This window comes from Lepeophtheirus salmonis, chromosome 13 (assembly GCF_016086655.4).
Source record: "Lepeophtheirus salmonis chromosome 13, UVic_Lsal_1.4, whole genome shotgun sequence".
NCBI lineage: Eukaryota > Metazoa > Arthropoda > Copepoda > Siphonostomatoida > Caligidae > Lepeophtheirus > Lepeophtheirus salmonis.
The window spans coordinates 9,878,671-9,902,945 of NC_052143.2; the positions used below are offsets into that span (position 1 = coordinate 9,878,671).

The 24,275-nt window shown below is 33.0% G+C and overlaps 1 protein-coding gene across 4 annotated transcripts; it reads right to left on the reverse strand.

Annotated features, from left to right (window-relative positions):
- Window positions 1-16,966: 16,966 nt before the first annotated feature.
- LOC121128059 (uncharacterized) lies at window positions 16,967-22,005 on the reverse strand. 4 transcript variants are annotated; one of them, XR_005868020.2, is made up of 5 exons: window positions 20,224-20,613; window positions 18,921-19,047; window positions 18,298-18,621; window positions 17,839-18,198; window positions 16,967-17,780 (listed from the first exon to the last, which is right to left on the reverse strand). XR_005868020.2 is itself a non-coding variant. In XM_040723629.2 (5 exons), the coding sequence occupies exons 1-5, from the start codon at window positions 21,508-21,510 to the stop codon at window positions 17,640-17,642; spliced, it is 882 nt and encodes a 293-aa protein (XP_040579563.1). In that variant the 5' UTR covers window positions 21,511-22,005; the 3' UTR covers window positions 16,967-17,639. The 4 variants fall into 4 exon arrangements, 2 of the variants coding, with proteins under 2 accessions (XP_040579563.1, XP_040579562.1); XR_005868019.2 differs by having other exon boundaries at window positions 17,829-18,198; XM_040723629.2 differs by lacking the exon at window positions 20,224-20,613 and adding an exon at window positions 21,499-22,005 and having other exon boundaries at window positions 17,921-18,198.
- Between the last annotated feature and the right edge of the window lie 2,270 nt (window positions 22,006-24,275).

A 24,275-nucleotide genomic window follows, 5' to 3' on the forward strand; every position in this document is an offset into this window, starting at 1 on the left:
TTTTGAATTTCTTTGATTTACCTAAAATGTCTGTATCGTTGTTGTTTTGTTTTTTTCCCTCGAAATTACCATTTTAAAATAGTTAACTGAAATTAACAACGCTCAGGGACGTGCAAGTCAAGTGCCACACCCATTACATAATACATAAACGAGTTATGTAGATCCTTTAAGCATACTCCATCCTCGTAAAGCAACAAAGGGTTTGATAAATGTTTTGTCCAGTGAAATTTTGATTTTTATATTGGTCAGTTATTTATGCATACATACAGTTCTTGATTATCCGGTATGATCATGATGAAGACTTGTAGGGTCTCAATGTGACAATTAAGTCACATATTTCTTTCTTTCAAAATTGGTATTAAACTCATGTTTAACTCAGAGGTCAGCAACCTTTTGGAATGGAAGTCCAAATTATCAACATATTTAGTGTATCCATTAAATATATTTTCTTGAACTGAAATCATCCCTTTTTTTAAAACACCTAGCTTATTTTGAAGGTTTTTTATAGAAAATAGGAAACATTATTGGTTTTATTATTTAAGGAATCACATATAATTTTTTTTTTTTTAAACACTCAATTGACAAAATATTAAACTAAGATACATCCATAGACATAGGGACATAGGAGATGTGGGACAGAGAGAGGCAATTGCCCTTTTATACATATAAAGAAAAACGTAAGTATTTTACAAAATAATCACATCGTCAATTTAAAAAAATTATATTAGTTAATATCGGGCAAAATTAAAGTTGTCTCCCTAATGATTCTAGTCCAATACCGAATTTTTTTTTTTTTTTTTGTTTGGTCTTAGGTGATTTTTTTAAAACAAAATTGGACTGATTTATCGGTAAAGAACGTGGACCGATTTATTCGGTCTCAGTTTGTAGACAGATTTTTTTTTCAGTTATACACTATGGACCGTTTTTTTTTCAGTGTCACTGTATGGACCGAATTTTTTTCGGTTATACCCTATGGATCGATTTTTTTTTCGTGTTTACCCTATGGAAAAAATATGGAAAAATATTAGGATATTGTGAAAAACTATTCACAAAAAATTTGGAATTTTTTTTTTTTTAAATTGAAATTTTTAGGAAAAAAATTCAAAAATCCACAAATATTGACAAAATAGAAGTTTTTGAAGATTTTTTTTTTAATTTGGATATTCGGGATGGGGCTGCAGCTCCCCCAGCCAACATCCTGTGGACGTCCCTACCATGTAATATCAATGTAAAATGCAAGAATTGACAAAACAAAAAAAAAAAAAAAAGTTTTGAGATTAAAAAGGAAGTCTTTTTTCTTTATTTTGTTATAGATTGTCGCGGTGTTTACATGTAACTCTGAATGATGAATTCCTTTATTATGTTTTTTTTTAAATTCATAATAAATAATAATATATAGGTTTAAATATTATTTAAGAATATTTTCTCTACACTAATGATACTATATATTATGCTGAAGGTTCTCTTCTCTATAGCAGTTTAACCCCCCCCCCCATCCCGGAAGCCAATAAATATTAACAACATAGAGTTATGATTTGAAGAAAAAGTTAACGTCATCGTAGTTGACCAAAAAATTCAAATTGTAGTAGTAATAAATATCAAATTATCAAATATTCAAAATATTTTTATGTTCCTCACTGTATTTTAGATTTGATTATCTTTTTCTTTGTGAAAATCTCCATTTTTTTATAAAAGTATAGGATGATTCCATACAAAATTTGAAGTAATTGATGTATAAATAATTATATTTTCCATTGTTTTGGTCAACTAACTTTTGGCTTCAAAAAATTAATCTTGCTTTTGCTCAGTGTAAGCAGTGTATATATTTTTATTACATCTATGCAAAAAGCATATAACAGACAGTTGATGTTAACATAGGTGTTAATTTATTAGTACCATATGTCTCGGTCCCGCCTTCTCCTCGAACTCTCCGAAATGTCTAATTATACATATATTTTCAATTTAATATTCAATGTACAGCTTTCATCCACATTTTCAATAAAGTAAAACTCACCTTTTAAGAGACTGCTGTTTATTTCAATGCTAAGCCTATTGGATTGTTAAAGACCGACCATATAATATTTAGTTGAAGAACTAGATGTAAACGGATTTTGTCTGATCATATTGTTCATGCGGGGTAAGATATTTCTGATTTTATAAAGTTATAATCCTTGCCTATTCACTAAGAAAAAAGTTTGCTCAAAATTGCAGATATTTTGACGGTTTGTAATCGAGATTTTTGAGTTTTGGTTAAAATTGATGATTTTTCTAAATCAAAGAGACTGACTATCTGTGTTTTCTTATTATTATATAAAAAGTGTTCATCATATAAAGTCTCTAATTAGATTGAATATTTTTCAAAAAACATGTACTTGTAACACTTTTTAAATGAGACAATACGTTTGCTATACTGGAAGGTTATAAGTACAGAAATTTGCAGGTTTTTTAATGATCTATTGATTCTATGAATTTGCAATTGCATTCATGAAATTTTTGAGAAAAAAAATGGTCAAACTGAGATTCCAAAACTCATGTATCAAATATGATACGTATGGCGTTCAGGGATGGGATCAAGTAAAGGACTCGAGGGCAAAAGCGGACAGACAAAAAATCTACAACAAAAATATAAGAGAAAGAAATAAGGTCTAAACTCTAAAGCTATTGTACTGACTGATGTATAGTTGTTATTCACCCATGATTCATGATTTAAAATGGTTATTGTTTCCTTATCTTTTATACTAAACTCAATTAAAAATTTAATTTTTTTAAATAAATATAAAATATTTGTGTTTTGGTTATAGAATAAGGCCCCCTTATATGACCCCCCCTAAAAAATGGAACCCCATCTTAGCCTGATCAGGCTTAAAAGAGGCAACTAGGGAAAGTTTCAGCCTCTTAGGTCCAATGGTGTGGCACCCATAAAGGAAATACACAAACAAACTCTATTTAAATTTACCTTGTTAGTGCATTATGGAAAATATGGCATTTTGAAATTGCCCGTTAGAGAGAGCAATGTGCAAAATGTCCGTCATAGCATTGTCATTTTGACTTCATTTGCATTATCAGGTAAAATGATTTTGGGTAATTTGATTATTAAACAATTAATTGCTAAGCAATTTGATCAGTAAGAATTTGATTATGATACAATTTCATCGCAAGCAATTTGATGCTCTAGTTTATTTTGACTCAAATTTATATCGTATTCACAGAATCAAATGATAAGAGATTGTCACGAGAGACTCAATTATATTTTGCAAAATATCCCACTACCAAAAGGTTGTACAGGCGGGAAGCTGGTCCCTAAGGGGCATCAAAACCAATCAAAATCCAGTATCGCCAATATCCTATAATACAACTCGGCCCCTGAACCGTTTGTATCAAAAATCGGATCCTGAGTATCAAGGACCCTTCTAATATCCTAAGATAAACCCCAGCCCAGGGGATGTGCAAGTGAACGACTGGTTCAAAAGGCGAATCAAAACCTATCGTCACCACCATCCTGAGTATCAAGGACCCCTTCGAATATATTATAATACACCCTGGCCTATTTCAATTTTAGACCAAATATAAATACAGGCCAAATTTATTTTTTCAAGGCGGCCAAACTGCTTAAAAAAGATAATCTGGCAATCCTGTTAGAGTCTAAGAAAATACCGAATACAGTCAAATATTCTTGAACTTTTGTATGTAGATTGAGCGTTCTACGCGTTTTGATGATGTTGCACACAATCCACGGGTTGGACATCCTTATACTAAATTATCAAATTGCTTGCAATGAAATTGTATTTTTATCAAATTCTTAATGATCAAAATGCCTGCTCTAACGGACATTTTGCATATTGGCCACTATAACAGGTATTTTGCACATTAGTCGGGTATTTTTGAAAAATAAATTAAAATACTATAATTTTTGGAGAAAAATTTCAAAAATTAATAGCTTTTCACAGAAAATCAATTGTTTTAGTAAAATTACAAAAAACTCCTTTATTTAGGGTGAACTATAGCCCATCCAGCCCACACCCTGCGGACGCTCCTGATAAGTACTATTTTTTAAACCAAGTATCTGTACTAGTGTTTCATGAATACTTAAGTATAAGTACTAAATTATAGGACTCAAGGAAACTTACGTACAATAACCTAATTTGTACCTGGCACAATCCGTTTATAGCCTTATAGGTTCAACAACATTTACCGCCAGTTGTAAAATAATTATTATAGTCTGAATGATTATGTAGATCAATATATTTATTCTATCAATTTCTAAAAATGTGATATGTAAATACTTTTAATTTATGTCTCAATAATATTGTAGATATGAAAAAATATTTACCTATAAAAAAATGGATACTCCCTATAATGAAACAAAATGTCATTCTAAAGATAATCCAAACAAGAGGCGAATAAGTTTTTTTTACGCTATGTGTGGAGTATGAACATCATAAAATGAAAATGGATGGGTAATAATAATCATGTTATACCTGAAAAAGATGCTTCATATGAAGAAAAAGCAATGCCTTGGAGTACAAGCATACATTTCATGTACAAAGGTTTTTTGTTTAAAAAAAAAAAACATCATAATGAAAGGATCATAAGGTAAGGTATAGGTAAATAAGAGATGTGGACCATCACACGGCGGCTTGAACTCGAATCACATTTCAAAGGGGCGAGGGGATAATTTATAGTAAATTTTGTTTAATAAATATTGTCAAGGGTGAGCTTTTTTAGTCCATTGAATTGACGTTTTGGTCATTATGATGGCGAAAGACCCAGTGCATGAGCCATTTTAATTGCCCTACCCTGAAGAAAGGAGGTTGTTGCCCAAAATTTCTCGTCCATCCTCCCTTTGATGCGGTGACTTCTTCCTTTCCCCTAGTGCATAAACACCCCAAAACACAATGTTTCTAATCCCTTGATTGAATTTTTATGTTGGAGATAAAGATTTGGGGATTATTCTCAGCATTTTTCTTTCTACAAGCACTTTTTTTGTTTGTTCTTATAATGTGTCTCAAAATAAACCTACGATTAAAATTATAGAATAATATTTTCTCCACTATAGACAAGTTTATTCTAGTGTTTCTTTATCTACAAGTTTTTGTCTACTGTTAATTTCAGATTTTGTACAAGATATTTTACTTTCAATACTCCTTCTGGAACCACCATTATTTGAAGGGATTTTTTAAAAGACGGGTGGACTGCTCCACGGGATTTCCGTCCCTATTTGAACCATTTAACTTAAGACATCTTGCAAATATAATATTTCAAGCAATAATATAATATTTACATAATAATTATATTCTTTCTTGAGTTGAGATTGTGTGAGATTTAAAAAATTTAAAGGTCGTACACAATTTTTTTTTTTTTTTTTTTTTTTTTCTAAAAAGCGTATTTTTTCTGAAATTTCGCATCTAAAAGAAAAGCCTGATCTAAACCTCATTTGTTTGTATATCAAATTTTACTATCGTTGGACTGAATTGTTTAAAATTATAACAGCCTTCAGAACTTTCAAACATGAGTGTAGCCAATATTCAGAGGAAAATTATCTCTGGGATTTTTCAGAAGTTGAAAGTCTATGAATTATTTTTAAGTAGCATAGAATGTTCAATTCATTTATTATACTCTACATTAGTACTTAATCTCTTAAATATACATATTATCATCGAATGCAATTTTGACAAGCTTTACATATAATTAGTTTAGCACAAACCTTTAGCCAAAATTTCAAGAATATGTATATTTTATTAATAGTAATATTATTTCTTACTCAATTCTACATAGATTGTCATCTGAGTTAGCATAGCAGACAATCGTGCAGAAAGTAACATTTGTAACGCAACTTATTTAAAAATATTTTTCATACTACTTTGACTTCACGATTTTTATGAAAAAAGACGTGGCAATCTTATAAAACTTCCTATATTTCATTTGGTTAATAGATAAATCCCTCTAGATTGTATTTTCTGATGTCACTACTTACTCAATACCGAGTGAAAACTAAAAGTTTACACAGTTTGCATATTATTCTTCAATGTTTTTCATATATCACATAATGTATTTGTTATCTACAATACTCTGTTCAATACAGTTACCATCAGTAATCTTCTTACGAAAAGAGACGCAGGACTAACGGATGTAGTCCAGATCAATATTAATCCAGGGCTCGTCAATAGCTGCCTTTATAAGCTCAGCACGTTCTTTATATGCCTTCACTCAACATGCGACCAGAAGGAATACTCAAGTTGATTAGCATCTGAGCCATAGGGTCCAGTAGCTATGGGGTACCGTCATTCTTGCCTTCAATACCCCCATCCTCATCCAACTTCTTTCTTACATTATAAAAAGCCTTCCTGGCTAATCCAATATTAAGTGCATTTTACTTTGTTTTGTATTTATTCTTATATCCCTGCATACATTATTGGATATGTTTCAGGCCAAAAAGGTAATGAAGAAGACACGTTTAGATGGTGTATTTGCAGTATGAAATATTTATAACAACTAATTGAAATAGCTTAAAATAGGGTTGATGCTTTTTGATGGAATTATAACGGATGAATGGGATCTGGAATGATCTATTTGATAAATTAACAAGAACCCTAATTAAAGATGATATTGTTGAAGACTAAGACAAACATTCTAGATCGTCTCAAATTACACTTTCTTATTCTCCTTCACTCATGTCCATTGTCTACCCAATTTATAGTCACTCCTCCATACACAACAATAATATATACATGACAGAGGGCACTTGAAAATGAATGATATCATTACCAAATATATGAGTATGTAAAGGACACGTTTGGTCCACAATAAACTCAGAATTAAAATAACTATCCTCCTTATCATTCCTGCTATATATATATATAGTTTAGGAGGAAACATTTTATTAGTATGAATAATAAATTATTAGAAAAAAACAAAAAAAAAACATCTATTTTTTGACACTTACAGTACCAAGAAAACGGATTTACGGATAAAGTATTCAATTTCACCCTTATATGTTTATCTTTTTTTTTTAAAAAGGCGACTTCCGTTATACTAATACAATATGTTATAAAGTAAAATCATCCTCAAAATGACCATCACCTGAAGATTAAACAAAAATAATAAAAATAGAGGAAGCTTACCCAGCATTTCCAACAAGAGTGAGAGCAAACAAGAGTCGATGACCCTTTCTTTCACCTCATAAAATAATCCGTTATGATGATGATATACGTTATGCCGATCTATTTTTTTTTTTTTCATTATTATTTCTTTGTAAGCGTCCTAAGAGTGGAATGAAGTGGACCAAATAAGTAAGGGCCAACATAGCTCTAGGTAGTACAAGTATGTAGTATGTTCTGACGACTAATGTATTTGTTTATTTTTCCTATTGCAATCCTTGCTAGTGATTCCCAGTCTAAATTGTAAGCAAATAAATAGTTAAATATTTACTTTTAAAAAATTAAGATACTTTGAAGTTTGTGAAGAGTAAATATAAAGGTCAATATAATATCATATCCATAAATATATCTTCATCCCTCTGAATTTCTCAACCCCAACGAATCAGATAATTACTGAAGCACCAAACAACTAACTATGTCTATAAGATTCCGTAGATTTTTTTGTGGCAATAGTCTGAATTAAGTATTGTAATATTCAAATCACGTAACTCCTCCCATAAATAAAAAGAAATTTGAAATCGATATTTAAGAGTAAATACAACTTTAGTTCAAATTTCTACCAAAATTCTGTGGCTCACAAAGAACAAAATATAAAAAAAAAATAATGCTCTTCCTATTCATGCATATCTATCTACATAAAATAGATTGGAGAAAAGGAGTATTTGATCCCTTTCCGATTTTGTAAGTTTGCTGACACATAGATTACCTTTATATACCTTTAATAGTAGGTTTATTTTAACAGTAAGAAACGGACATTATAGGAAGCGAAAAAAGTATTTGGAGGAATTAAAATGCTTAGATAACCCCAAGAACACCGTCTCTCCCGTCGAGCATAAGGGTGGAAACATTATGTTTTTGGGGTGCTTCTCTGCTAAGGAATAAACTTCATGGAAGAGAGTTGGAGTAATCTGTAAATATTGGGATACATCCTCCTTCCCTCGGAAAGGGCATTGTAAATAGATCGTTTAATTAGTCTTCTAGCACGACAATGACCCCAAACATATGGTCAAAGTAACAAAAGAGTGACTCAAGAAGAAGCAAATTAAGACCATGGAGTGGCCTAGTCATTCTCCGGACCTTAATCCCATAGAAAATATTTTTCGGGGTGCTTACTTGCAAAATCGGTAAAGGATCAAATGCTTATTTAATCTACAAATTTGAATAAAGCTGCTTCAATTAAGATGGACAGTAACCTTTAATATTCCATTCACGATTATTAATAGATCCTATAATATTTTCAAACTAAATTATTTTCAGGCTTTAGCCTCCTTTTACCATTGAAGTCAATTATAATCATATGTACCTACACATGGTGGGAAATGAAATCTGTAAAATGACATGAACAACATTTTTGAATGCAAATAGTTTTTTTAATTATACCAGTCTATTTACAGAACCGTATGTGTTTATTTAGAAGGGAGAAAACAACCCAAGAATTTGAATAATTTCCTTGAGTGAGTATCTAAAAATGAGATCGTCTTTGAAGGGGTGTAAATATTATATTTAACATTTGAACAACAAAATAAAAACTTTGGGTTAACTATAATATGTATGTACACCATATTTCAAGTGCAATTACTTTTATTGATGGACCTGTTTGCATTAAATAATGACTTGGTGATTATAATAAACATTTTGGTTATGTGTTTTTTATTATTTTTTTTGTTTGAAAAATATCTGGAATGGACCAACGCCCAATTTGTTAATGGATTATAAAACGTTTGCACCAACAAATGGCTTAAAATAATATATATTCAAGGATAACTACAAGGGACGTTTGAGAAGGATAGTTCTGAAGGTTTTTTGAACTACATGAAATCCTACCTGAAATGTATATATTTGAAGTCAAACGATGGATAAATCGTATTAGTCTACTACTTCTAGGAACATTGGGCAGTAAAGACACTTTTTCCTTTCCTAATTTTTTTGTGAAACGCCCTTAGCAATTGACCGACATTGAGTTATTAAATGAAAATATAACAACACAGAACCTTGGGTCCAACTAAAACACTCATAAGTTCAAGTTTCGAACCAGAGGCCGCCAGTCAAGTAGCCTTAAGAAATAGTAGAGTTAGGACTAGTGGACACGTAGGTAAGTTGACAGACATCAAATTCCAGTAGGATTCTACGAGTTGTGATCCAGGACTTTCGTGGAATAATGGCTAATCAGTACTGCATGAGCCACGGCTCTTTGAAAGTGATGATTACAGCTATGCCATATTTCCTAAATGTATAATGATCAGATTGATTTTTTCATGTGCATTAATTTTCTTCTGAAATGTACTTATCAGCTTAAATTCTTAAACTATTTTTATCACAAATTAAAAGTTGTTGATGGGTTAATTATTCAGTGATATTCAAGGCCGACGGAAGTGGACCAGAAGGAGGGGCATTTGGATCTAGTGTACCGCGGAGACAGTGAAACTATATTATATTATTATATAGCAAATAAAACAATTTATCTTAGGATCCTGAAAAGGTTAATAGAAATACAAGATTATAATACTATAACGTGTGTACTACCGATGTTTGACTTCCACCACGCTTTTGATATTGACGTCATAGTAGATGAGGGGTTGCGTGTTTTGTCAAAATCCGCCTGTCTTATCCAGCAGTCTATACAATACATCAGATTAAAAATTATAGCAAGCCCGATTACATGATAGTCTAACCTTGTATTTCTATTAACCTTGGATCCTGCTAGAGAAGACTGTGTTAGAAAAGGAACTGATATAACTATCAGTAGCCTGAAGCTTCAGCTCACACAAGTGGACCATGCTTCATTATAGATACTGGCTGCCAGTCAATATCCCTCTCTTTCTTACGGGAAATCACCTTTCGTCACCACCTATTTTTGTGAATCAGGGGTTTCAATTGTGATTGTCACAAAATCAAAGGCAAGGAACAAACTGAAAGCAACTTTGAATTCTATTCTGCGTGTCAGCCTCTCACCCATCCCACCACAACTTGATTATAATTTATTGTTTAAAAACTTGTGAGGCTTTTACTCACTTACTTGGGAAGGTGTGCCTCGGAAATATTTTAAGAATCACAACTTTACCTTCAGCTGCAAAAAGTTAAGACCCCCTGTTCTAAATAGAAAGGCCCGTGACTACAGAGGGGGATAATACTAAAATGTAGTTTTTAAAAACTTTCCGTTAAAATTGTCGTAGCTTCGTCAAATATCCCAACACTTCCCCCTAAAGAAAATCCTAGCCATCGCCCAGTGATCTGTCGTTAAGCGTGAGTGGGGCCAGAAGAAAAAAAAAGTGTGAAGAGCTCTTCTTTCTTTACTTTTTTAAAATTTTACAGAATATTAAAAAAAAAATTATTGTAAGATAAATTGCTTAAGACCTTTTTTTTAGAAGGGATTTTTTTTTTCTCCAGGGATCTTTTTTAATAATATGTATTGAATGATGTTTCTTTCTTTCTTTCGTAATTGAGAAGAATCGGTCTCTTTTGAAGTATCGGAATCGGCTCAATAATCCCAATTCTGTAATATATTCTTATAGTTCTTTATTTTGGGACTTCTTCCCTTGTCCCTGTTCTATCCTTCACTCCCCATCTATACATATATATCTTCGATACTCTAATACTAAAGTACTCCGCTAGGGGTAACATACATATTTTTTACATACAAAAATTTTTTTTTTCTAAAGTACAAATATAAACAATCCATATTTTCTTCCTTCAGAACTCCACCTTTCCTACTTGTGCCAGAGTTATGACGTAGGCTTGCTTTCCTATTATTACACTCACCCTTCTCCCATTTCTCTTTTCGATGTATCTCTCTCCGTTTAGGTCTGGTATCTTTACGATGTCCCCTCTCTCCAAGTTTATTTTTCGAACCACTCCATGATGTTCATTATAATAATTTTCACTAGCCTTTCGTTGCTGTTCCTCAATTTTTCTCAGTTCCTCATCATCTGACTTCCTTAAAATCCTTGGCACTATTGTTCTGACCTCCCTATTAAACAGGAGCTGAGCAGGTGATTTTCCATTTTGCAATGGAGCCGACCTGTACGCCAGTAACGCGTCTTCTACATGTCGATTTTTTTTTTCAAAAAGTTATTTATGGTTTGCACGCTTCTTTCAGCTAAACCATTCTGGTGTGGCTGTTTTGGACATGTGAAAGTCTGATTAAACCCCACTCCTTCGTAAAATCCGAAAGCTCCCGACTCGTAAAACATGGCCCATTGTCTGAAGCCAACGTCTAAGGAATACCATGTCTAGCAAATACTGACTTCAGTACTCCTACTACTGATGTGGACCTTTGACTCTTAAGCTCTTCCATTTCGATGTATCTACTCTAATAGTCTACTACTATAAGATAGTATTCTCTATGAAACATCAAAGAATCATAAGCAACAAGTTTCCATGGTCCTGATGACCACTCACTACGTATCAAAGGTAACTTCCTCCTGCTTTCAAACTCCGCACACTTTCCACATGAATATATCGTCTGTTCTATTTGTCGATTCAACCCCGACCAGAATACGGACTCCTTAACTTTATTTTACTTATGCCCAAATGTCCTTCATGTAACCAATGTAGTATATCACACCGTAATTCCAAAAGTATTTCTATTCTCTCTCCGTAAACAACTAAATTACCCCAACGAAAAATGTTATACCAATATTGATAAAACGTCTAATTTCCTCTGGAATTTGGTTAATATTTTCAGGACCCCCTTTCTCTACATATTCTAAAACTTTCCGCAGCACCGGATCTTCCATAGGCAACTATTTCAACTAAACGCTTGTGAGATGCTGGTATGCCATCGATTATTCATATAGTATTATAATTAATATCAGCACCAATCCTTTTGTCTGACAACAGATGACTATCCTTTGAGGCATCCTTCCCTCTTCTACTCAAAAAATCCGCTATATGTTGCGTTTCTCCCAGGATATACCTAATATCATAATCGTACATCTGCATACGTAGTTTAAATCTCTGCATTCTTAGAGGCAAATCAGGTAATGGTCTACTTCCCAACAGACACTCTAATGGCTTATGATCCGTCTCGATTTGAAATTTCTTCCCCCAAATAAATTTGGCAAAATATTCGCAAGCCCAAACCACTGCCAGAGCTTTCTTTTCTATAGGAGCATACCTCTTCTCAGCTTCTCTCAGAGTCCGACTTGCATACGAAATGGGGATCCATCCTTCTCCTTTCTTATGGTACAGCACTGCACTTAACCCATGTGCAGACACATCTTTATTCAAATGATGCTCTTCCTTTCTGTCCTATCTTCCCAACGAGTCTATTTTCGAAAGTTCACTTTGAATTTTCTTGAAGCATTCTTCATGCGGCTTGTCCCATACATAATGAAATTTTTTTTTTTTTTTAATAAAGTGCAAAGTAGTGTCGTCAATTCCATTATATTAGGAACAAACTTTGCAATTTGATTTACCATTCCCAAATATGATCTCAACTCTCCCATTTTTGTCGGTGCTCTTGCCTCTTGAATTGCTCTTATTCTTCCAGGATCAACCAACCTTGATATCACGTAGGCCAAAAATTTTACTCCAGTAAATCATCGGATACAGTTATCCTCATTCAGCTGGACTCTATTTCTCTTTAGAATATCTTGTACTTTCTTTAGCCTGGTATCGTAGGACTCCTTATCAATCCCAGTGATCAAAATATCATCGATATGTACATGCACACCTTCAATAGAATCTAATAGCTGGCACAGTTTCGCCTGGAAAACCTCTGGTCCACTCGAAATTATGAACGGTAGACGATTGAATTTATACCTCCCTATGGGGGTGATAAATGTAGTGAGGAGACTACTCTCTTCCTCTTAAACAAATATGATGGAATCCCATGACTGCATCCAACTTTGAAAAATAACCTCCTTTTATTCGAGCTATTATGCTGTGACACGAACCTATTGGATACCTAGGAATCCAAATATATTTATTCAGTTTTTGATAATCCACACATAAATGTATTCCCACAGCCTTCTTTACAACTACAATAGGGGAACAAAAATCCATTGGGTCAATAACTTTTTCAATGATACCATAATTTTCTAATTTTTATATTTCCTCTTTTACTAAATCATACACATTTATTGGAACTTTCCTTGCTACCGATTCGGCCCATGGGATTGCTTCTTTCCTTAGTTCTATTTTATATTCCCACGGAATACTCGGAAATTCCAAATTATCAATAGTTTTTTTAATTAATTTTAAACCCATAACTTGCTATATCCCAGTAGTGGTCTCTTTACATTTCCAAAAATTACTCTTCCCTTTAGTTTTCTTTCTCCACATTCAAACTCAATCCACGATCTGCCTTCCATTTCTATTAGATTCCCATCTGGACCTCTTGCTGGCCCCACCTTTTACATTATTTTTACTTTCAGTGTCTTTATATATGATTTGGAAAACACCGTAACATTAGTTCCTGTATCCACCTTTACTTTGACAGGTATCCCATTGGCCAACATGGTAATGTACCATGCTGTACCACACTCTTCCTCCTCAATGGTATCTAGAAAAAACTGCGGAAAAATGTTTATCTCTTGAAACCTGGTGTTTTATCTAATCTTCTGTTTTTAATTTCTGCATATTTCGTATCCACCTTTTCACCTCGACACTTTGCCTACTCATTCTGTTTGTTTGTGATGCTCCTTAGCTTTTTTCTGTTCTCTTTTTCGATTTTTCTGTCCATCTCTTGGGACACGCACCTCATTGACCTTAATTGTTTTTTTTTGTTTTCTCATAAAGTCTTATTTCCTTTAGGGATAGATCTAAGGTCAGTTCTGCCTTAGCTAGCAGTATCTTTTTTTAATTCTTCTTGTGAGTCCAGTATAGAGAACACAAATTTGTCTCTCAAGTTTCTCCCCGCTGAGACGCAAATTCCCAATTGGCAGACATTCGCTTAATCCGCAAATAGAAATCCTCCCAAGTTTCTGCTTTTCCTTTTCCTACGGACCAGAACATATAGTACTAAAATATCGCATTCTTTTTTGGCATAAAATATTCCTCGAACTTTCCTCTGACCACCTCGTACTTAAATCTCTCGGCGTCTGATAGTTCAAAATCTCTTTATATTTCCAACGCCTCCTGCCCTACTGTTGAAAGGAATATCGATACCTTAACAGAATCTCTAATATCTTGAAAACAGTGCATATAGATATCAAACTTCATTTTGAACTGTTCCCAATTATAGGCCGTATCCCCTTTCACTACCGGAGGAGCTAGAAGCGGTATCATGGGTTCATAGCCCCATTTGGACTAAAGATATACGTCACTGCTTCCTCCTCCATTATCCAGGATACTTTACCCCACTTCTGACACCATGTATTATATTCTTATAGTTCTTTATTTTGAGACTTCTTCCCTTGTCCCTGTTCGATCCTTCACTCCCCATCTATATATATATATCTTCGGAACTCTAATACTAAAGTACTCCGCTAGGGGTAACATACATATATATATATACAACAAATTCCACCAATACCTCTGCATAATTATTGATATGTATAATATGAATTATTTGAGCTCATTTTTGGAGACAAAGTTACGGTTACAAATTAATAAAAGAGCTAAACTAGACGATGTTTGTTCAGACAAATTCAAAAAAAGAAAAGAAGGAGGAAAAGTAAATAGAGAGATAGTACAAATTTACTTGTAAGTAACAATTTAGAATTAACCACATTTTTTAGTGCCCCATACATTTGAATTGTATCGCGAGTCGGTCAATGAGTCCGTGACAGAAAAAGTTGGATTGAACAGTTTACTTTGAAACCATTAATACCTTTTTCTTTAAATATTTATTTTTCGTATATTTGTTGAATAGTATTGTTTATAACAGAACAGTTCATAACTGAAGCCGAGTCCATATTTTATATGTCAAGTTCGAGTCATCAGTATCCGTCCTGGGTCCATTAAGAAAGACACTAGTCAGGATTCGAGCACTGTTTTATACACATAGTATAGTTTCCCACTAATTAGTGTTTATAATACCAATGCATCTGAAGTTATTTTCATTGAAGAGAGCTAAATAACTCTAATAATTGAGAAATATGATTTTTTCTGTCCTATGAAAGAGAGTTGTGGCTCTTTCCAGTTGGGATGTGGCTAAACTAATTTGGATATCTTCCCATATTTACATAGTATTTCGTATTTTTGGTTCTCTTTTACATACAGTGTGCAATAGCAAAACGCGACCTTTTAGCGTAGGATATGAAAAATCAACTTCATCAAGAACATAGTGTTGAACATAGAGTGGGATATATATTATTCAAAAGAAGAATAATAACAAAGTTATTTCTCGAAATTACCACACTCTCCCACCCCTAAAACCTCGAACCTGAAGGCTGCGCACACCTCCATAACGTCGCCCCCGGAGATGACCTCCCACTGCCTCTTGGTGGAGATATTTAGGGTGTCGAAGCTGGGATGGCTGACGGCACAGCCCCTACTTTCGACATAGCCAAAGATACCATAGTCGAGATGATTCCTGTTGGGCGAAGAGGGAGGCAACAAATCGTGTTTCTAGAAATCGGAAAAAATCTCCTCGAGCTATTACTGCATGGTCCTGGCCTTGTGTCCCGGGGCGGAGTCCTGCTGAAACACATAGTTTCCTTCTGGATAGTTGGACTTCAGCCTAGGTAATATCACCTCCTTGAGGACGTCCTGGTACTCCTTGGCTCCCATTTACATGCCTTTTGAGGACCAATATGGGGCATCCACTTCCCGTCTGATGCCACGATTCCCAGCATCATGGTTGAGGCTGGGAACTTAGTCTGGTTGACCGGTGGAATCTCATCTACCACGTAAGCGAGGTAGCGATCGTTACGGGAGTATCTCAACTAGTCAACGGTCCAGTTTTTCTTGTCCTGTTGCCGTGCTGGGCGCGAATCAAATTGCCTATACTTCGCCTTTTGGCTTCCATCTCGGCAATGAATGTACAGTTTTTAGTCAGTTGTATCTCATCACTTAGTCAACAAGATATCAGATAATCAGATATTTTCTGACTCAATAATTAAGAGGTATTTCACATTTAGAAAGCAACTCCAGATATTAATTACTGATAGAACGAGTACATTAAGTGTAATATGCATGTCCTATGTTTGCTGTTTTGTATAATTACTCTTGGCTAATTTGATGTTGATATAAATCATAGCCAAACAGATATGGATTTTTTTGGGCTAATAAAAATTATTTTGGAGCTTGAAAACCGATACCCGATTATTTGGTCGATTTTTTTTCTCTTCAAACTAACCTTAGAATCCCTGTAAAAATAACCAAACATATCCCAAGCATGGTCTCTTCGATCACTTTATATTTTTTATCATCAGCCATCACTTTAGAATAGCAGATCATTGGCAAAGAATTTGAGGTATAAGATTATTTAAACTGTATGTAGGATTAAATATGACTTTATTGATGGCTGGGATTTGTGGTGTTTTGACAATAAAAGGCTGATATAAGTGATACCTCATATCTTGAATTATATTGATTGTCAGGTCCAAAAAAATTATTTGGATGAAATTTAAATGAGTTCATTAATTATTAAAAACAGCAATAAGCTCAAATAGATTGAAGAACCTAGAGTTTAATCACAAGGACAACCTTACCTTTAGGTATACTATGTTTTGTAACACTGCCTAGTTAAAAAAAAAAAAAAAAATAGAAACATGACTCCTATACAATTGGAAAATTCAAAGTCGCATTTCATATCCGCAGATATATCGCTTCTTTTTTAAGCTCGATAAAATATCGTCATTACACCTGTAACAATTGATGACGATTGAATAGTAAAAGAAAGATTTAAGTTTAAAAAAATGTTTGTGCTAAGGGAAAATACTGATGTATTTCTAAATATTGATAAATATTGTGAACAAAAATATATTTATTTGTCATAAAGAAGTGGACCATTCGTTTTATACATATTAAAAGAACTATTATTGTCGGAGAGGTGGGTGAGGGGCGGGTTGAGAGCAAAGATTAAGAAAAAAGTATAAAAAGTAATTACTAATTCCTGATATCATATATTTTAAAAGAACTTTTTGTTTCCAAACGGCACCAGTGATACGATAAATAACGCATAACTGAATCAGTATTGCAATAATAATAACATTATTTCATACATTATAAAAAAAAAAATCAACATTTGGACAAAAGAATGAAAGAGTTTACTGAAATTTGCCTTAAGTTAAGGGAAATATAATTGAATAACTCAAGTAGACGTATGCCCTAAATGAATTCAAATTATTTAAAAAAGAAAATGTATTATTATTTTTTCAAAAATTAAAAAAAAAAAAAAAAAAAAAAAGAGATGGAGAAACTTATTAACGCATATTTCTTAAAATAACATTTTCCCTCAAATTTGATCGAATAAGTATACACTTAATAATGAAGAAAATGGAAATTAAAAGTGAGCTACGTTGTTGATACAGGCAAAAAAAAAAAAAAGGAAAAAAAAGACTAATTAGTATCCATGGATGCACAAAAAGTTAGTTAATTTTTCGCTGAAGGTTGATTCACTGAAGGAGGAATTGGCGGAGATGAAAATTTTTCTATTATTGATTGTGATGTCTTATGAGCCCAATTGATAGCTTCATCAACGACTTTAGATAATTCTTTTTTCTGAGCAAAATTCTATAAGAGATTTGAATGAATAAATACAGAAATATTGTACATACATACAATAATTTACACCCTATAAAACACACGCATACACGAACACAAAAGAACCAAAACCAAACGAGAATCTATCACATAGGAGGAGTTCCAATTACCTGATAAGCGTACACTGCAGTTGCAACAATTACCAAAAGAATAAAGATATTTGGGAGAATATGAAGAATCTTTGAACATGTGGACACAGATTTAGATTCAATATTTGCATCCAACTTTTCATTCGTCAAATCAGATCTATCTTCCTGGCGCAGAACATTGCTACTACCTGACACTCTGTATCTTAATCTCAGTCCTTCCTCGTTTTCATTTCCCCGATAGGAGTGAATACTTCTACGTGGAGTAGGAGTAAATCGTTCAGCCTTGACATGGGAAGAGCCTAAATAAAATGAAAAGATTAAATTAACATCCCATTAATAAAAAATAAGAAAAATCAAACAAAAGTAAAGAACCAAATGGCTAGAAATAAATTACTCACTGGAAATCCTAGGTCTAACGTCAGGTATCATGGAAGAATTTATTGTTTTTGGCGAAGCAGTTATCGAAATCTTCTTCACAGAGCTTGCATTAGAGCGACGAGAAATCCTTTTGAGAAAGGATTCAGAAGCAGCAATTGGTGAAGTTTCTTCCTCTTTAATATCTGGTGAGAGTTCAAGAGCTTCTTCGTCAGCAGAAAATTCTTCCTTTCCATTTAATTCATTCGAAGTTCCATTTTCATGATGTGACGATATAGAATTGTTGAAATTAGATTCACCTCTCATTAGAATGGCTAACTTTTTTTGATAGATATTACGGGTACTATCTAGAAATTAAAACACAAAAATGTATGATTTGAAGGCTTTAACAATTTTTAAAATTCATTAGAGATAAATTAATAAGTAATAATACTAAATAAATCTTCGACACGATTTTGTTCAAAATATACTATTAAGCAAGCAAAAAAAAGCTTATTTACGGATATATTTAACCTTTCTCATATTGTTCATAAACACGATTTGAATACGCATCTACTTGAAAAAATGTTTATCGCATGGAAACAGCATTTGCCCAAGAAAATAACACAATTAAGAAAAATAAATGATGTTAAAGGAATGTATTTACCAACAATTGGTCCTACATCCACACCATATTCTTGTAATTTTCTAAAAAGCTCATCGTCGCTTAAATCCGTTATGTGTAGCCCATCAACAATCATGGCATTGTCTTCAGTTAAAATATTGGTTGCAGCCTGAAATCAAATACATGTATATACATAGTTGTATGAAAAAAACCCACATATTTATATAAATAATAGAATGAAGTTCTTCCTTTAAAAAGAAAATAATAAGTTCAAGAAAGTTTGAAAAAATAATTCCTTAAGAATTTGAGATGAATGAACTTTTTCTGTTGCGGTCATGATCATGGAAAGTCAAATCAACTTTCTGGATATTAAACTTTTTCAACCTCATTCATCAAAAGGAGGTTTTGTGAGTGCCTTTTAAATAAAATTGTCCATTCAGCATGATTAAAAGCTGTACCTTAGTATTAGTGAAAACATGCTTTTTGTTCAGATGAAGATGTGAAAAGAGAGTAAAGGATCGTCGTTTTAATAGATAAAAGACTTAACTACCTGCAGCATACTCACATGCAGAACTATAACAGCTATAGGCTCGTTTCCTTTTATTATATAATTGACTATAAAATAAAGAAAATATGTTGTGCGTCAACATTAGAACAATCTTACACAAAAATCAAAACAAGGATAGACTCCAATATAATTTTTACTTCATATATGCAAACAGGCCTATAATTCATTCATATTTGAGTTTATAATAGGCTTACTATTCAATTTTTTGGGATAAGTGAAGAAACCAGTATTTACAGGTATAGTTTAGACCTTTTATTTGATTTAAAAGACTTATATTCGCTCCGATATGAGCCCTTTAAAATACATAGAATCTATCCATTTTCCATTCTTTTATTGTGACGATCAATGATTGCTACTTTAAGCAATGCTATTTGTAGCATTGCTTAAAGAGTTGCTAAGAATAATTCGCTCAAGAAAATAGAGGATATTTCGTACAAGAATACAAATGTAATGCAGTCTCATTTTTGAGAAAAATCATTCACACTTGCTTTTGTCTTGACGGGTCACCGAGATGAAATTGAAGTAGTGTGACTATAAAGAGGATACATTGTTTTGTCTGGATTGAAAATGGATACAAATAAGGAATTGGGCAAGGGATGGGGGATTGGAGAACAATTAGTTACTAAGAAAAAAGGGAAAATGAAGAATTGTGGGAAATTTAAATCCCTGTGATCTAATTTAAAGGGCCTCTGAAGGATACAAAAGACTAAAGAAGCGACCCCATGCTGACGTCTGTGTATCTCCCGCCCTCCCACGACACGGATTCAGTTTTCACACCTTTGCTGGAGAGCTTTTCTTCTTCTTGCCTTGTAACTTCTTCTCATCCCCGTTAAGGATCACCTCTTCCTCATCCGACGAAAATCGATCTCCTGCAGACACAACGAACTCATCATACAGTACATCCCCCTTCGCCGCATCCATGACCCCGGACAATGATTCACTATTGGCATTCTCCTTATTGCTCTCCATCATCCTGGGCTGTGTGAAGTAACTCGAAGAAGATCAAATTAAAACCGGAGATTTTTAGCAAGAAAAGAATAAGAATTACGTGCGCGGAACTTGTGCAAACTGACGTAGAGTTATATAGGTACAAACACTTGAAGAGACAGTGAGAGAGACAGCGCGCGCCTCATTCTCCCTTTACTGCTACTCCATGCAACAACAACAAAACTAACTAGACGACAAAAAGAAGAAACTGTTGCGGCATGGATCTAAGGGGTACCAACAAGGAATGTGACTATAATCTATTAAAAGAAAGAATTTACTATATAAAATCATATGTAACATCGTTCATGACGACTATAGTGTGTAGGAATTAGGATATTATATGCTTCGTAGCTACTCTTTGTTCTTCATTATACTATTAAATGCATTTCATAGACCTCAAGCTTTGCAAAAAACAAAAAAACTTTCCAATTTATTTGAGGAAGGAATTATATATTTCTCACTAACTTTTATAAGAGAAGAGTACTGACAGAATTTAGGAACAAATATTTTTATTACATATTTTTATATTAGCCAAAACATGTTACAATAAGTTAAACTGTATAAGTTATTCATAAGAATATAATGTATGTATGATAGATACAAGTAGCAACTTTTATAAGCAAGTTACAATTTCTTCGTTTTAAAACGCATTATTTAATTACAACAATGATCAGCTGAATTATTCATTTCAAACTATTAATTCATGCTCACATTTCGTTTTGATCTATTAAACACTACATGGTTCTTATGTATTTATGAGTATTAGAACTGTCGGAGAATACTTGTATTAAAATAGTCAGGAATTATATCATTAATATATATAGACTATCCATGGAACTTTCATTTTTTTGTATTATCCTCGAGTCAAGTACTGTAAATCCTTGATTTACAGTGACTTATCTCATTTTGTGGTTGCAATTGTACACAATATAAATGAATATATATATAGTCTATAGATCATGCCTTCAAATGGTGACTTTGAGGAAAGAGTTACTTTCTCCAGGTAGAAATGATGAAGTTCAACGAAACTTAGAAATAATACGTACAACTTTAAAATAATCTTACCTTTCTAGTCATATTTTCTGGTTAATTAAATGGCACTAAATTCAAATTGGATTCCTTATCAAGATAAATTTATCACAGAATTTCACAATGGAGAAAGGAATATAACTTGAACCTTTTTTCTACATGACTATGACTCAAGTTATACTTATTAAAAATGAGCTATCCTGCTATTTATTATATAAATTTATACATACACGTAGGTACGCATTTAAGCAAAGAAAAGAGGCGTATCACTATAGGCCTTGCTATTGTGAAGAGGTTATTTGCAAAGAAAGTATTTTAAAATGCACTACTATACTTGGGAAGAATTTGAATAACGTCTATTAGGTTCGTCAATGCAGTTATGCTAAAGGACTCAAGGGTTATATATATTTTTTTTTGCCTTTCTATATAAAAAAGAAGATAAAAGTAATAGTACTAGCACGAACACGCTATCTTAAAGATAGCCAATGAAAAATTAAAGAGATAACATTTATATTTGGCTTGTTTCTGTTAAAATTCTTAACTAAAACGATCTACTATAAACTATAATTATATAATAGGTAAATATCTATTGTAAAACCTACTTGTAAGGGGGTCGGAAGCAAAACTTAGACTGAATGACGGATTTTAGAAAAATGTCAATAATTTTATTTTTTGATGGATAATTTTGAAATTTTTTTAACAAAACTTTGAGACACGACCGTTATGAACATGTTTCCTCAATATGGCCACCCTCGGCAGCAATCGCAGCCTCCACTTGGCGGCAGAAAGCCTTGCAGGAGTTGATGATGAACTTATTGGACAATTTTTTCCATTCCTTTACAATGGCGGCCTTCAGGGAGTCCACGTTCGGGTGAGACGTCCAGTTAGTCTCCCTCTCCGAAGTGCCCCACACAGCAAAGTCCAACGGGTTCAAATCTGACGAAGATGATGGCCTCATGTTTTTGGGTTAAAAAATTGGCCATGTTGTCGGCGCAGAACTTCTAGCATTTGACCGATGTGTGTGAGGCTCCACACATAGTTGTCGTCTGGATCCATGGCAGTATGGTGAACCTCAGCACCTTGCAGTAGGCCTTCTGGCCGATTTTCTGTCCAGCCTTAAAAAAGAAAGGAGGCATATTCTTGCCGTCGGACGCCACGACTCCCAGGACCATTGTTTGATCGGATGATTTGTACGGAACACCCTTGACCTCCTTTGGTGATCCCCAAGCCAACGGGCACCTTAAAAATGAGGCTCCTGGAGCACTTCACAATGTCCATAATCTCTGCCACCTCAATTTTGGCATCCAAAAGGTATAATATCCTCTACCTTTTTGCTTCTTGCTCACTCATGATGAAGGATTTGAGAAATGTTTATTATTGTTTGCTTATGCAGAAAGGACAGGAGATTCAGAATATGCGGAAAAAATTACAAAACCTCTTCATTTTAATCACATAATTAGCCTTAATTTACAGTACACGTTAAGCTTTCGAACCCTGTATAAAACATTCTTTGTTGTTTTCTCCATTTGATGTTGATAAAATCAAACCTGCATCCCCTTCTAACACTCTTGAAAATGCATTATATAATTGACCATGTGAAAATACTGATTTTGGTAAATATAAAACAACTTTTTCAAATTTTTGACCTTGTGATTTATTTATTGCCATTAATAACTGGCCATGTTCCTTCTTCGACCATAATGAAGATATATACTAAGATTAATTCACTAATCATCTTCCCAAATTCCCCTTTTTTAATTACATTCTCCCTTTTTCCGTTAGTAAAATAATTCGTTTTTTGGATTTATAATTTTTTAGTTGCATTTTCAAATCGACAACCCATACCATAAAAAAATTGGGACACGGGAAATCGATATTGTTTTATGAAAAATATAAACTTATTTGCAAAAAATCAAACTTGTCTTCCAGAGTACATGAATCTGGTTTAATCATAATTAAACGTAGCTATACATACGTAACTGAAAATTCTGAACAACTTTTATTCAATGAAAATTTCATAAATAAAAATTCAATAAAAATAGAAAAATACGGTGCCCAGTTTTCTTATCACTATGCAACCATCTGCACTAAATCTACAGGGCCTACTTGTCTTATTTTTTTTTTTTACTATGTTTAAAGTCTGCGTCTGTCTCTGATTTTGAAATAAATGTGTTTATATCATTGTTTTTCTAAACGGGACGTACATCACACACACACATAAATTATTTAATACTATGTAGGATACAATACTGTATTTTATAATTTACAATGTCTTATTAGCAACGTCAAATAAGTACAGAAATTATTATTTATTATCAATAATTACACTATGCAACAAAATGGAACGCCCGCAGGCTAAAACACACATTTAATTTTGTTATTTAAGCCGTAAAAACGAATATGACCATTAAAACTTTCAATCCATTAAGGTTTGGCCTTTCAAGCATTTTTTTGAAATCAAGTTTTTAGGGTATAACTAAGATTCAGTACCATATTTTGACATGAAAAAATGATATATAAATGAAAATCAAAGTAAATAATAAATTGATAAAAACATTTCAGCATTTAAAAAATGAATTATTGATTACATTTAATAAAAAATGTATATAACCACCAAAAAATCGAGTGAAATGAAGGTCCTTACTTAGATGCTAATATTATTATTATTTTTTCTTCAAATGCTTTATATGATAGCTTAAACTTATAGAATAGCCCTTATATTTCAATTTTTTTTAAATATTTTTAAAAAAAGGTTGATTTTTGTTCAACTCAGTATATAATATTTATTAAGAAATTTAAACATAATAAGCTGG

Excerpts from the sequence above, each read along its gene's own strand:
- LOC121128059 (XM_040723628.2), bottom strand. The coding sequence starts at position 20,418 with ATGATGGAGAGCAATAAGGAGAATGCCAATAGTGAATCATTGTCCGGG. Across the intron at positions 18,622-18,920 it reads GGATGTAGGACCAATTGTTG|ATAGTACCCGTAATATCTAT; the intron begins GTAAATACATTC and ends TTTAATTTCTAG. Across the intron at positions 18,199-18,297 it reads CGTTAGACCTAGGATTTCCA|GCTCTTCCCATGTCAAGGCT; the intron begins GTGAGTAATTTA and ends CATTTTATTTAG.